The sequence below is a fragment of the Sardina pilchardus genome, chromosome 19 (genome assembly GCF_963854185.1).
Source record: "Sardina pilchardus chromosome 19, fSarPil1.1, whole genome shotgun sequence".
NCBI lineage: Eukaryota > Metazoa > Chordata > Actinopteri > Clupeiformes > Clupeidae > Sardina > Sardina pilchardus.
In genome coordinates this window covers 29,161,807-29,175,989 of record NC_085012.1, presented here as the reverse complement: position 1 = coordinate 29,175,989, position 14,183 = coordinate 29,161,807, and the positions used below count along the sequence as shown (strand labels likewise).

At 42.1% G+C, this 14,183-nt stretch overlaps 1 protein-coding gene across 2 annotated transcripts in view; it reads left to right on the top strand.

Moving 5' to 3' along the window:
- Window positions 1-14,183, top strand: part of prkdc (protein kinase, DNA-activated, catalytic subunit) — a 78,144-nt gene that overhangs the window by 41,175 nt on the left and 22,786 nt on the right. Inside the window, exons 46-57 of one of the 2 annotated variants that reach the window (XM_062520982.1) lie at window positions 5,248-5,396; window positions 5,671-5,805; window positions 6,204-6,323; window positions 6,611-6,754; window positions 6,991-7,142; window positions 7,730-7,861; window positions 9,578-9,686; window positions 9,823-9,950; window positions 10,383-10,532; window positions 11,273-11,446; window positions 12,735-12,833; window positions 13,163-13,373. In XM_062520982.1, coding sequence (XP_062376966.1) covers window positions 5,248-5,396; window positions 5,671-5,805; window positions 6,204-6,323; window positions 6,611-6,754; window positions 6,991-7,142; window positions 7,730-7,861; window positions 9,578-9,686; window positions 9,823-9,950; window positions 10,383-10,532; window positions 11,273-11,446; window positions 12,735-12,833; window positions 13,163-13,373 — 1,703 coding nt within the window. Of the gene's footprint in view, window positions 1-5,247; window positions 5,397-5,667; window positions 5,806-6,203; window positions 6,324-6,610; window positions 6,755-6,990; window positions 7,143-7,729; window positions 7,862-9,577; window positions 9,687-9,822; window positions 9,951-10,382; window positions 10,533-11,272; window positions 11,447-12,734; window positions 12,834-13,162; window positions 13,374-14,183 lie in introns of both variants that reach the window. The other variant, XM_062520981.1, reaches the window with a different exon arrangement.

Genomic DNA, 14,183 nt, shown 5'->3' with positions numbered 1-14,183 from the left:
AGGAGTAGGTAGGCGTAGCTCTTTTGTCTGCACCCTAAAAGTAGTTTCACTTCTAGAAAAACGAAATGAAGTCTGAATGATCGCTAAGAGGACATTGGTATGAGCTTCAAAGGCCATTATGGGATTGTTATGTAGCTTCACTTCAAAAAACTAAACTTTAAAAGTTTGCCCTGAAGATGGTGAACTATAGTATATAAAAAGGATCAGCTGTTTATCACATCGATGCCTGTAGGTTATTCATTTGGTTGGCAGCATTTGGATATCCTAACAGTCAAAAAGCCACACCCAATTACAAAAACAAGTGACTCACAAATCTGTATGCTCAGTGGTTATAGCCGTGGTGTACTGGTTAGCGCATCGGGCTTGTAACCGGAGGGTTGCCGGTTCGATCCTCGACCAGTCCACCACGGCTGAAGTGCCCTTGAGCAAGGCACCTAACCCCTCACTGCTCCCCGAGCGCCGCTGGTTGGGCAGGCAGCTCACTGCTCTGGGTTGTGTGATTCACCTCACTGTGTGTTCACTGTGTGCTGTGTGTTCACTAATTCGGTTAAATTGGGTTAAATGCAGAGAACTGAATTTCCCTCACGGGATCAAAAAAGTATATATTCTATTTAGGGATGCAACGGTTTTCAATAATTTATTGAACCGTTCGGTTTGGCCTGTTCGGTTCAATAGACTCACCTAAACCGCAATATTTCGGTATACGCGACATTAAACTTTTTATTTAATACAAGGTTATTGCGCGCGCGTAGCCTGGGAGCGATAGAGAGGAGTGCTTAGGACCCGGGGGATGCGTTTTCTCTGACTGTTCAGCTTGCCTCTCGTCAACCTTGCAACAACCAATCAGAATTTTACTGAATTTCCCAAGAGCCAATAAGCGCGTTGAAATGCAAATGAAGGAGTCATGTGAGAAGAAACAAACTTTACCGGCGGCTGCATGATCATGGCGACATTTGAAGTAGCCCACGAACAAGGCAAAAAGACCGTCAGTAAACAAAGCACAGTGTGCATTGCAAGCACTGCTTCACAACGATCACCTAATAAAGGTAACACATCCAACATGTCGGCCCACTTGCGCCTTCATCACCCGCCTGTAACCTTAAGTGGAGCAGCACGGAGAGTTAGTTTGCCACCGAAAACCCAACCATCCATTGCTGCAGCCTTTCGACAACAATATTCCTATAATTCCCAAAGACATAACGAATACGACGACGTATTAGGGCCACGTATATATACTTTGTAAAGACGCAAATTTGCCACTTTAGAAGGTCGAACATTTGCCACATTATAAAGTCTGTGTGTAACATTGTAACCGTGGTTCTGCCCTGCGTTGATTGCTCGCTAGAGTAGCCTAAGAAAGCGTGACGCCGACACAGCTGAGTGTATTCTCTTTTTGATAGTTTACTGGAAAATATTGTAGGGATGGGAGGTTATAGGAGATGGGGAGGCTGACATGTCATTCCAAACTCGGGTCATTTATTTTCCTGACGTTGTACATGCTAGGCTACGGGCAGCGGGAGGTGTCCACTCGAAAAACAATAAACTCACTGCTAAATCAGTCAATCGCTCGTCCACTCGTCAATCACACAACTCTCTCGCACACACACGCACACACACACACACACACACACACACGACAGGAGACACAGGGGAAACAGACACTTTGTGAAGTGGCAAATTTGCCACTTTCTTCTCGGAATATTGCCCCCCCCTGACAACAGGTTGCAATAATGTTCATTTCATTGTTCTAATATTTTTAATGCTGCACTGCACTTTTGTCTATGTTTACATTTTTTACGTTCATAAAAGAGGACAGGGCAGGCACTCCCAAATCAAATATCCATTTGAAACTACACATAATACTACCTCACCAATTATTTTGAGAAGATTTTCAGAATTGTTCACTACTTTTTTGAGGGTGTATAACAGTTAAGTATTTTCTTTAAATGTGTGAAGAACAGTGAGTTTATTAAATAAATAACTACACATTACTTTATGCTGCACTGCACTATGGATAACATTGCCTGTTTATGACAGAAGGCAATGATGGTGTTCTTTTCTTTTAATACATTTTTGTGATTCTGCTTCATCTGTGTCAGGCTATGCATTTAATATTTTCTCTGCAAGTGTAAGTAGAAGCACATTGTTGATTTGAAATAGAAAAGGCAAATATAGCCTCCTGTATGCTAGAACCAAGATAATATTGATATATTGAAACCGAACCGTTACCGTGGCCCAAAAACCGTGATACAAACCGAACCGTGGCAAAACTGTACCGTTGCATCCCTAATTCTATTCTATTCTATTCTATTCTATTCTTTGGTTATTAGGCACACATAGACATTGGTTTAGTCACAGAGCGACTGGTTCTAAGTTCTGGTTCTGGAGGTTGGGGCTAATTATGATAATGTGTTTTTTCCCACACCATTCCCATACTACAGTAAATCACATACTGTAGCATGAGCATCCCATAAGTCAGATCTGAACTCTAAGCAGTTTAGCCCTCTATGGTACGCATTATGATCTGATTATTGTAATGTTTGTAATGTTGTAATTTTTGTAATGTTTTTCCTGCTTAGAAATAGTCACTTTAACAAAATTAATGAAGATTTAAAAAAATATATTTTCTATTTTGTTTTTATAAAAATGTTGCCTGTAGGCAACATTGTACCATAATGGAAAACATTAAACTATGTATGTTTTCTTATACAAAAGAATATGGCATATTTGTTTAGAACATATTTTTATATAGCCAGACACATAGAAAGCAGAATTATGTAGTTTTTACACCATAATATTATCTATTTCTTGCAAAAAAGTATCATATCATTTTCACCCGTTGCCCACAGGCAACATTGTACCACTGTGGAACACTGTCATAATCAAACTAAAATATGTTCAAATCATCATGTTTATTATTTTAAATGACTATTTATTGAAATTGCAAGTAGAAAAAAGCATTACAATGAGTAAAAAACACCCTCCAACCCCTAAATGATATAAAGTATGGCATACTGTGATTCCATTATGGTACAATGTTGCCTGTGGGCAACATACAGATTTTTGCTATTTTCTAAAATATACATTATTTTATATACAAAAAATGATGGAAAATACATCTATGCTTGTCAATGAAGGCTGTACATTTTTTTGAAGGATGCAAACTTGAGAGAAATTAGTGAAATTCACACTTTTCTAGTGTGAAAATATGACACCCAGCCAAACGTGTGCATGTGCTGAAAGAAGTGTCAAACTAGCAGCCTGTGAGTCATGTGACCATTATTTTGCATTTCCATTGGTTAGTATTGAGTTGTCCAGTTCTTAAAGTGGTATTAACTTATTTAAGGGATGCCTCATTTTATTACAACAAGGCAAAATAGGCTATGTTGCCTACAGGCAACACCGTACCATAGAGGGTTAAAGGTGAACACTCTGCTCATGTGTAGTCCAGAAATAGTTTGAGATGCAGGTGCAGTGATGCCCATAGTCTTGGTTTTTACTTTATTCATTGTGATGGAAAACTCCTGTCCCCTTTCAGCCCTCTGAATCATCCCAGTTAGAAATCCCAGTGGCCCTTTGATTGTAAGGTCATCAGCACTGGGAGTGACTGAGAAAGGGGGTGACTGGCCTACAGGTACAGGTGCTAATTCTTCATTAAAGGGTTTAAAACTCAATGTTGGAATGGAATGCAGTCAGATTCAGTAGGCCTCCCTTCTTTAAATTTGTGTAGTCTGGCTTTGCTCGTCCGATGTTCAAGACCCAAACATGGAAGTGAATGTCATGTCATGACGCAACATTAACATTTGATTTGATACAATTGATTTCAGGAACAGCAACTACAAAGTCAGCAATTCGCCAAGACTCAAATACAGCGGCAACAGCTGAATACTTATTCACACACATTAGCGAGAGGAAAACATGATAGGGATGGCTTTGATTTGTTTTGTATTGAGTGATGCATTTAGTCATCTTACCTGGGCAGAGAGAAGCAGCGAGCTCCCCGATTAGTGTATCTTGGATACTGAAGAATGTCATGTCTGGATGAGGTGAGGTGTGTTTTCCCACAGTAAGGTTCATCTGCTGAATATGTAAGTGAATCTAGCTGCAACTAGCTCACCTTCTGATGGGGCTTTCCTGATTTGCCCTAAGTATAACTTATTTTCAATGTCTGCATATGTTACATGGCAAATATTAACCATGTATGATGTCTATATCATTGGTAATTGAGTAAGTAAGTAAAAATCTGATACACATTATTACAGAAATATTTATTTGAAATCCTAATAATGTGGTGGGTACACTAGATCCAGGAACATGAGTAACAAGAATCTGAACACCTTACAAGGATTACATTAGCATTGGTTAAAATTAATAAAACAGGAACCAACTATTATGATATGGGAACAGATACACACTGTAATGTAACAGATAAGATGCTGATATTATTGTGCAACCCTAATTACTGTTACATTCCTTAATAATACGTTCCATTTGTATCTCATTCACCTTATTTTGTAAAACATTAAAATTCTCCAGTACATTATTGACGTATGTGCCCTGAACCATGATGGTGCCAGTGTGGTATATGTTAACACTATAAGTTCTGTCTGTCCCCCTGAAAAAGTTGATTTGCTTTCCATCCTGAATATATCTCTCTTCATGCTCACAGTCCGGATAGGCACATTTCATCGCTGTAGACCAAGCATCTTCGCGTTTAGTTTTGAAAGTGAAATTTACCAATTTTTCGCAATAATAGTGTTCTTGTAAGGTCTCTCTCTCTTCAGCTACATGCTCCGTGAAAGCCATTGCTGTTGAAGCCACACCTAAAATGGCAAAATGTAAAGTTTTCATCGATACCATATTCCGTATTGTCTTTGTCTTCTGTAAATTCTAAATAAAATGTACTGCTTACCTTACCTATGTATGTGATAAATAAACCTCCTTGTATCCTTGTATCTGTTAGTGGAAAATAAAGATATGCGATGGGATGCCTTTGTGAAATCGGTTACAGGAAGGTTGTGGGTGGGGGTAAAAGACCGGATATGATATGGTATTCCTCGAACTTGTCGTTATATCATATTAATAGCCCTGTTAATATTCTTGTGACTCATGATTTCATGTGTGACAACATATTTATTTTGCAATATGGGCAATACATTCAGAATACCACTCTTATGACAATGTTCTTCCTTTTTTTCATGGAGTGAAACAGTTTTATCGTGTTGTATTTTCGCTGTCTTCCCCTAGACGTGCCAGTATACCTCTCCTCCCAGTCTTACATGGCAGATAGCAGTCTAAGCGAGGAAATGAGTCAATTCGACTTCTCCACTGGGGTGCAGAGTTTCTCCTACAATTCCCAAAATCCATCAGCCCATAGTAGGGCTAAGAAGACCCAGGTTGGTGCTCGGGTTGAAGTTTAATTTTAAGTGTGGTATTTTTATGTATGTTTTGCACACCATCGGTAATTATCTCTGGTCCTGTATTAAACTGTATTAAACTGTATTTTCTGAAGATGAGATTTTAGCCTAGTGAATGCATGTGTGAAAAGAAAGACATTTGTCTATTTGGAATACAAAGAAAGACATTTGTCTATTTGGAATACATTTTCCTAAAGCAGAGGCCCCCACTTCTCTGTGTGTGTGTGTGTGTGTGTGTGTGTGTGTAAAGCAGCAAGCGGAAATAGCCTCCCAGGAAGAGATGGTGGAGTTGGAGATGGATGAGCTGAACCAGCACGAGTGTATGGCCACTATGACCGCTCTTCTCAACCACATGCAGCGGAACAATATCACACCCAAAGTCCAGGAGGTGAGAGTGTGTGTGCAGGCACATACATGTGTGTGGGTATAAGTTGTTTTAACTCTGATTCGACTACTGTTAGCTTAGCTAAGCAGAGCTCATTGAGGTGGTTGGCTCTAGCCTATAGTTCCCAATAGACAAAGAAACATTTTGTCAGGGATTGAACCGGCAACCCTTACAAGCCGAAGCCCTAACCAGTAGGCCACGACTGCCCCAAAACCACCTCCTTTAAAACCACTTAAGGGTTAAGGGCGGAAGGGTTCTGTTCGCCCTGTTGGGACTTAGTGGTTTTAAAGGAAGTGCAAGTGCTGCATGTATCAGGTGAATGTAAGGCATTCATTAATAGTGTTATCTTGAGTGGTGTCCTCAGACAGCAGGTGTCACATGTGTGTATGTGGTTGTGTTAGGGAACGTCTGCCTCTGACCTGCCTCCCTGGATGAAGTTCCTGCACGGGAAGCTGGGGAATCCATCCACGGCTCTAAATATCCGCCTGTTCATCGCCAAACTCATTATCAACACAGAGGAGGTGGGTACAGTGCTGTAAAAAACGCTCAATGCTGTCGGTTCAAAAAACGGGATTGGTGGATATCCTGTAGGCCACAGACCCTTATCCTTTTTATCCAATTTTACTGTATTGCAAAGTATATGCATCAATAAAACACAAACTCGAAACATCCATCCCTTGGTCATTTAATGTCCAACTGTTCTATGGTCCGTACTTTATTTGTTCCCTAACAAAGTTGTGAATGTTCTGTCATTGTGGGTTTGTTTTGTCTTTTCTCATATGATTTTGCAATGTTCTCCATACATCAGGTTTTCCGTCCCTATGCCAAACACTGGCTGGGTCCACTACTGCAGCTGGTGGTGTCTGGGAATAACGGTGGGGAGGGGATCCACTTCATGGTGGTGGACATCGTGGTCACTGTTCTCTCCTGGACCAGCCTGTCCACTCCCAAGGTTCCTCCTCTAGACAAGAGGCAGTTTCATATCGGCATTCTCATTGACTAGAACTTGTAACACAGTTATAGTAATTCATTTATTACAGCTTGGCTACTTAAATGTCAGTATGTAAGGTGCAATTATATGAGGTCTAAGAGTTTTATTGTTAAAGTGCAAATAATGTTAAACTTTTGACAATGCAATCCATGTTGATGGCGTTGAAATATTAAACTCCCTCTCTGCTGGGTCTCCAGGGCAACACCAAAGACGAGGTCCTAGCCAACCGTCTGCTGGAGTTCCTGATGCGGAACAGCTTCAACCAGAAGAGGCCGGTGTTCCGCCACAACCTGGAGATCATCCGCACGGTGGTGGAGTGCTGGAGGGACTGCCTGCATGTGCCCTACAGGTGACCAGGAGCCAAACAGACACTTAGAGGAGCTACACCAGACGCGGAACTGAAGCGCTCCGTTTGCCACGTGTAAAATCCATTTTAGAAGACTGGTCTATTTTTTTTCTAACTTACTGTATGCCCCACTGTCACGTCTGGTGTAGCTATTTCCATTGATTATAGTGATTATTAACTGCTGCAGCATATGCGGCACGAACGGAATGCTTCAGTTACGCACCTGGTGTAGCTCATCTGTTAGACACGACGCCTCAAGTGGCCCAGACTTCATTTTGAAATCTGATATATGCTAGAATCGTCTTCCTTCAAAATGTCTCAGTGCTAACATAATACGTATCATGAGTGCATTTATCATGAGTGCATTTATCATAAGAGAGCCTGCTGCCCATATCTGACCATATCTGCCCACAAATTGAAGTCCTTAATATGAGTATTTGTTCTTCCCCCAAAACTGTATTTTCAGTCGTAAAAGGAGTTGTGTGTATTAGAATAGGTGTTGAAGATGTTGTAGACGGCTGTGGTAGTTCTGAAGATGTGATGTGTTGTGTGTGTCTGCTCCATCTATGGGGATTCTCTTTGTCCTCTAGTCTGATCTACGAGCGCTTTGCTGGGACCGACCCCAACAGCAAGGACAACTCTGTCGGCCTGCAGTTGCTGGGCATCGTGCTGGCTAACAACCTGCCTCCCTACGATGCAGAATGTAGTGTGGACCAGGACCGGTAAACACACACCCGTTCACCTGCCATTCACCTCAGACGTCTAGCATCTAACTTGTACTCAGGCTTCAGATTAGATTAGATTCTACTTTATCCTCATTGTGCAGAATGCAAGTACAATGATAACGATATGCAGTTAACATCTAACCAGAAGTGCACAAAAGCAGAGAAGTGGACAGTACAGGCAGATAAAGGTTTAACACTCTGTAAAGCGCCATGAGACATGTGTAATGTTTTGGCGCTCTATAAATAAAATTGAATTGAAAATTTAAAGGTTGGGTACGGAATTCGCAAAACGGCCGGCAGATTTTGAATACATACAACCTCAAGTCCCGCCCTCCATGCACCAACGAAAATTATGCGCGAGAGCGAGCCAGGCTAAATGAAATGCCAGCCTGGCGTCTACAGCACTATGAGCTCTAGTCTCAATACAATCGCCCACATCAACTTCCCCAATTACATTCTTTATTCACCTCCAAAGGGTTGTAGGTAATAGTTCCACAAATCAGACAAGGTAGATGATTTTATAGCCTACATTATGGTAAAAGCACCTTAGTCTACCAGCCCTTTCGTTCGGAAATTCTAAAACAACGATGCATTTTAATACACCAAAATAACATTTGATATACCTTACATCTTTCAGTAGCCATAGGTGTGTATATTTGAACAGAATCTGGTTTGGTTCTTACCAGGGCGTTTATCTTCTGAAATATCCGAGTTTAGTGCTGGCCCGCTGGTTCGCCTATTCCACTGTAGCTCCAAGCGGTTAAGTTTCGATTTCATGTTCACAACACTCTTCGAGTCACGGTAAAATGTAATTTTTGCTACAGCTTATTTATTGCGTGGGTGATTGAGTTTCCGTAGGTATCCGCTGCCTTAGTATGTATAGAAATGAAGTGACACATACAACTTGAGGGGAACATTATGGGACGTGTAGCAGGCCTAGATAGTTTCGTTTCAGCACTGACTCGCGGTCAACAGCTTTCGTGCTATGTGCACGAACGGGTCGCGCGTGCGGAGGGGATGGGGAGGAGGAAGAGGAAGACCGTTAGATTGACAAATGAGCTGTGAAATGATGGTATGGGGTTTGGAATTCTATTGGCTGGAGTTTTTCGAGCCCTGCCCGTTCCGCAGATGATTGACATGTTTAATTTCCATTTCAGTGCTTCCAACTCAGTGGCTGTAAGTGGGTTAGGAATAGGATTTCAAGTGATTTTGCAAAAATGACCAAAAAAGCTCATTCCTTACCCTACCTTTAATTGAATTGAATATTGCAGTGTAAACAGTGCATTACTGTATATGACACAGTACAGGGTAGTTAGTAGTATACAGTTAAGCAAGTGGCATGGTTTACAGAAGGGATAATATATGCAGTGTATTAACAGTGACATTATAAGTGAATGAATATGGATATGCAGTAATAACAATATAGACTGAGATGTACAGGTATGTGCTGTGTGTTAATAGTAACATTATACAGTAAGAGTAGTGCTACAGATATGTATGTGTGCAGTATTAACATTATAGACAGATACAGTATGTACAGTTGGTTATGGAGTGTTGTATATAATATGATAGCTTTTACAGTATAAGAGCAGTAGAATATTGGTATGTATAAGTGTAGTTACAGTATGTACATTTATATAATACTTTATTATGTAATTCCATTGATATAGCTTTATGTAATGCTTATAATGTCTCATGTTCATGACTCTCCAGGTATTTCCAGTCCCTTGTCAATAATCTGGGTTTTGTTCGGTATAAAGAGGTCTTCTCTGCTGCTGCTGAAATCATTGGTCTGATCTTAAATTACCAGGCTGCGAAAAATGTAAGTGACTTTCTCTCAGTTTTGGAACAGAAGCTAACTCTGTTTTCTTGGAAATTCTAGTGTGAATTTCACAGAACGATATTGACATGCGATACAGTATAGAACGTGTATTGACAAACATGTGACCTTCTTGCAGCAACATGAGGAGTCTTTATTCAACATCACCGTTTCAAAGCTGATGGACTTGAAGAAGAAAAACATGGACGACAAATTCATTATTGGACTCAGCAAAGTGTGTAAGCACTTCCCCCCTCTAGTGGACAGGTGAGGGCACATGTCTCTGTAACTTATGCTGCCCAGACATCAGAAGACTGTGAAGAGATTTGAGAAAGATTCTTGAAAGATTGGAGACTTTTAACTAAACTAAATTCAAGCTTTACTCTAAAGACTGCAATCTTTCCCAAATCTTGTCAAAGTCTTCTGGTGTAAGCATTTGCCATTTGTTTTCTTACTCCACTCGTCCGTTTATAAGTCACAGTGAAATCACAATCAGGTGTCAGGTTATTGTCAGTTCTTTTGTCAGTCGACTTTTTGAATGTTAACATATTTTGTTCTTTATATCTTTATATCTTTATATCATATCTTTATGTGGCTGGCTGATCCACATCAGACACCCGGATTGACACTCCCAGGTCATGCAAATATTAATGTTTACCCTTGTGTCTGATCGTTCTCTATGTCTGTGTGGGCTCTCAGGTTTGTCAATGCGGTGTTCTTCCTGCTACCAAAGCTGCACGGCATCCTGAAGACTCACTGTCTGGAATGTGTGGCCAGTCGGGCTGAGGTCATTCCCGACATCTACATGCACCTCAAGACCAAAGACTTCACCCAGATCATGAGCCACAGGTACCATGGCTACTAAAGTGCTGTGAACTGAAGCAATATGAGTGAGACTGGGGTTAAAGGATATATCCACAGCTGGGGTTCAGAAGTAGTGGGAATGTCTTGGGATATTGACTCTTATGGGAATACCTCTGTGGAATTTTAGTGAGTTTTTACAGGTGACGTTTAGCATTGTGTAACTACAGGGTTAGCAGCAGATTGGGTAAACCTAGCCCGATCTGTCGGCGATTGGATTTCGCCCTGCATCTCAGCTGCAAACTGGACACCTGCACATTTATCTCTCCTGCTTCCTGTCCACGTTTGCTGGAACCAATCACAAACTAGCTTATCCACTTGGCGCACCGGGGTCGTTGGTCTGATTGGTTGAAGGACTATGACAGAGTCATTTGAACTATGCCCATTGATCACGCCTCTTGTGTAATAGAAGCCCAGACTAGCGTTCAGACTCCAAAGACTGAGCATGGTCTGGTGGTAGCCAGGCTAGCTGAGCAATACAGCGGGGTGGGGTGGAGGATGTTATTGTAAAGTAAGAGCAGGAGGTGGGGGGCAACAGAGAGGCCTTTCACTTTACGTATGACATGTAATCTTTGTTGTGCACGTTGCTGGATGCCAGTGACATGATACTTGAAGTGGAGCATATTGACTATAATGACTTTCAAGTATTTAAAACTGCCATCTCCCATGATTCTGAAGATGACTTGAATATGTACTGTATATGTGTGTGTCTGTGTGTGTGTTGTCAGAGATGAGGCCAGGCAGCGTGTGTGTCTGGACATCGTGCATAAGCTGCTGGCCCCGCTGAAGCCAGAGGAGCTGAAGGAGCTGCTGCCGGCCGTCTGCGCGTTCTCCTCCCACCCGTCGCCCGTGTGCCGCGAGCGCATGTACGACATCCTCATGTGGATCCAGGACAACTACAGGTCACGCCTTCTGTTCACTTGGCTTTGTGTGATTGACCTCTTAGGGATGATTGACCTCTTAGCAGGATTGGGAAGTATATCTGTTCACTTGGGTTTGGGATGATTGACCTCTGAGGGATGATTGACCTCTTAGCAGGGTTCCCACATCATGGGTCATGGAATTTCTAGAATATCATGGGATTTTGGAACGCCTATTCCAAACATGGAAAGTCGGGGAAATTATCGTTTTTGGGGCAAAGTCATAACTCTCGCCAGATCCTTGTAGTTCGCTGAGCTTCACACAAGGATCTGGGACTTCTCGATAGGAGACGTATTTCTGAAGGCGGGGCCTTGTAAAACATCCTTGCATGTGATTTGATAAACCACTTGTCCGTTATCTTGAATGACGTGCTAGGCTACTTCAAGCTCTTGCCAAAACCGGTCGGAAGAAGAGTGAAAACATCCTTGCCACCAATAAATGTCTTCAAAACCATTCTCTGTTCATCTTTTAAAGAATGAATACTCGATAGATTCGACAAAACGGTTGAAATAGCAGAATCAAAGACTCCGTGCCGCCATTGTTGTTTGAATCAAACACTCGCTTCGGCGCTCCTGATTGGTTCATAATTTTTTGCTCCCTGGAAGGAGTTTGGATTGCCCTCGAGCCCAGACCCTTGTGTGGAGCTCAGCGAAACGCCTCTGGTGGAGCCTGGCGGAACTACAAGGGTTGGCGGAGAGTCAGGCTAGCATGGAATATCAGGGAATTTTAGTGTAGCAGTTTAACATTTACTTTCCAAAATACACAAATACAAATATTTTCACACAAAATGGGTGTATATCTGTTCATTACTGTAGCTTTACTGCTTGCTTGAGTAGCCCAACTTTGTTTACTCAATGTAGATGAATTCATCTCCAGCTCTAAAAGAGTGAAAGATTGTTGAATGCTATGTGGCTGCTCTAAAATGATTGGTCGGTATATTGTGCCATTCATTATATAGTAAATTATGGAAATTTATTTTTTTTTGGTCAGGGAAAAGTCATGGCATTTTACATTTGACTTGAGAGTGGGAACCCTGTAGATATGCTTGACCTTTGCCTCTCTTCTCACGATGTTCATCGTCTTAATGGTCCACACACTCTTCTCAGCGCTCTCTTCTCTACTAATGACATTCTGTCAGCTCTGTCAGATGTCCATCTCAGTTGGTCCATCTCTCTCTCTGCTGTGTTTTGTATTTCTGGATGGTATTGACTTTGATGCTAACTCACTGGTGTGCATGTTATGTTGGTGATGGTTCTGTTGTCTTTGCAGTGATTCTGAGAGCAAGGAAGACCCCATTTCTCTGGAGGTGCTGAATGCGGCCAAAGACACCCTGCTTCAGGGACTCACTGACGATAACTCTGGGCTTCAGTGAGTGCTTTGTATTAGTGGCAGCAAGCCCTACCTCTGCTGATGAAATATGTTTGTCACTTGAAATGCAAGCATTGAATGAAATCTATGTTGTATTATCATTCAAGATGAACTTATTTGAGATAACAATTATCGAGGTAAATGGTTTGGTCCTCTCAAAAGCCACTGAATGTAAGTTATTGTAGGATACTAGTGGATTCTGTGTGGTACAGAATATATACTTAGTCATTTTTCACTTAATCTGGGTAATACTGTATTTAAATATGTAGTGCTATACTGTAGCTTATTGCCCATAGATATACCTATGGAGCTCTGCTTTCCCCCTCCAGGCTGTATGTGCGTAACTTCTGGAGTCAGGAGCAGCGGTTGCCCGGGGCAACGCTGGAGCGGATGCTGGTGGTGCTGCGGTCGCTGTACTCGCCGCGCATCGAGGAGCGCTTCCTCAGCCTGGCCACCGACCTGCTGCTGGAGAGGACCAGCCAGAGCCCCGACTACACCCGCAACATGTTCGAGTACCCGCTCTCCGAGTGCAAGTTCCAGGTCCGCCTCACACCGATTATAACATTTCAGTGACTTTTTGAAGGGAGCATAATCAGATCAAAGTGCATTGTCTGGAGGAGTCTCTCTTTAGACATACAGATAGGACACAATGTAATAAATTACCAATTTTCCTGTGAGCCCCACATGATACAGTATGTTAACATTATGGAGTATTGTACGGAAAGTAGGTTATATACAGTATGTGACCATTCAAAGCGAAATCAGTCGTTTTGCGCACAACGTTATTTTGAGAAAATCAACAATAACAAACTAACCGCACTAACAATGAAAACAAACTAAACTTTTTACTTAGCTTTTGGTTCGAATGGATCGTTTGGTGCGCACCACCTGCTGTTGGTGTGAAAACGAAGGTTATGCATATAACCACGGTTCTATGAGTTTCGGATGACCGCCAGAGGCGGTGCTTTCAGCACCTGGATGTCCATCACGTATACGTGTAGGTCGAGTGTTTGTACCAACAAAGTCACCTGTGACCGGGGTGACGTATGGCACTACGCCATGCACTTAAGGTGCTTTCACCCCGGAAGTGACCTCTTGACAATCTTCTCGTCCCTCCTCCGAGTGACTGCCAAGCTCTGGCGGTCATCCGAAACTCATAGAACCGTGGTTATATGCATAACCTTCGTTCTATTTCGTTTCTACTGACCGCCAGAGGCGGTGCTTTCAGCACCTGGATGACATCTACCAACAAGGTCACGAGGGGGAGAACTCACCCTTCAGATCACCTAATGGCCCAAGAGAGTGGCGGTGACTAACAGGTTACTAGTAGCCACGTTCACCCTGTAGAAT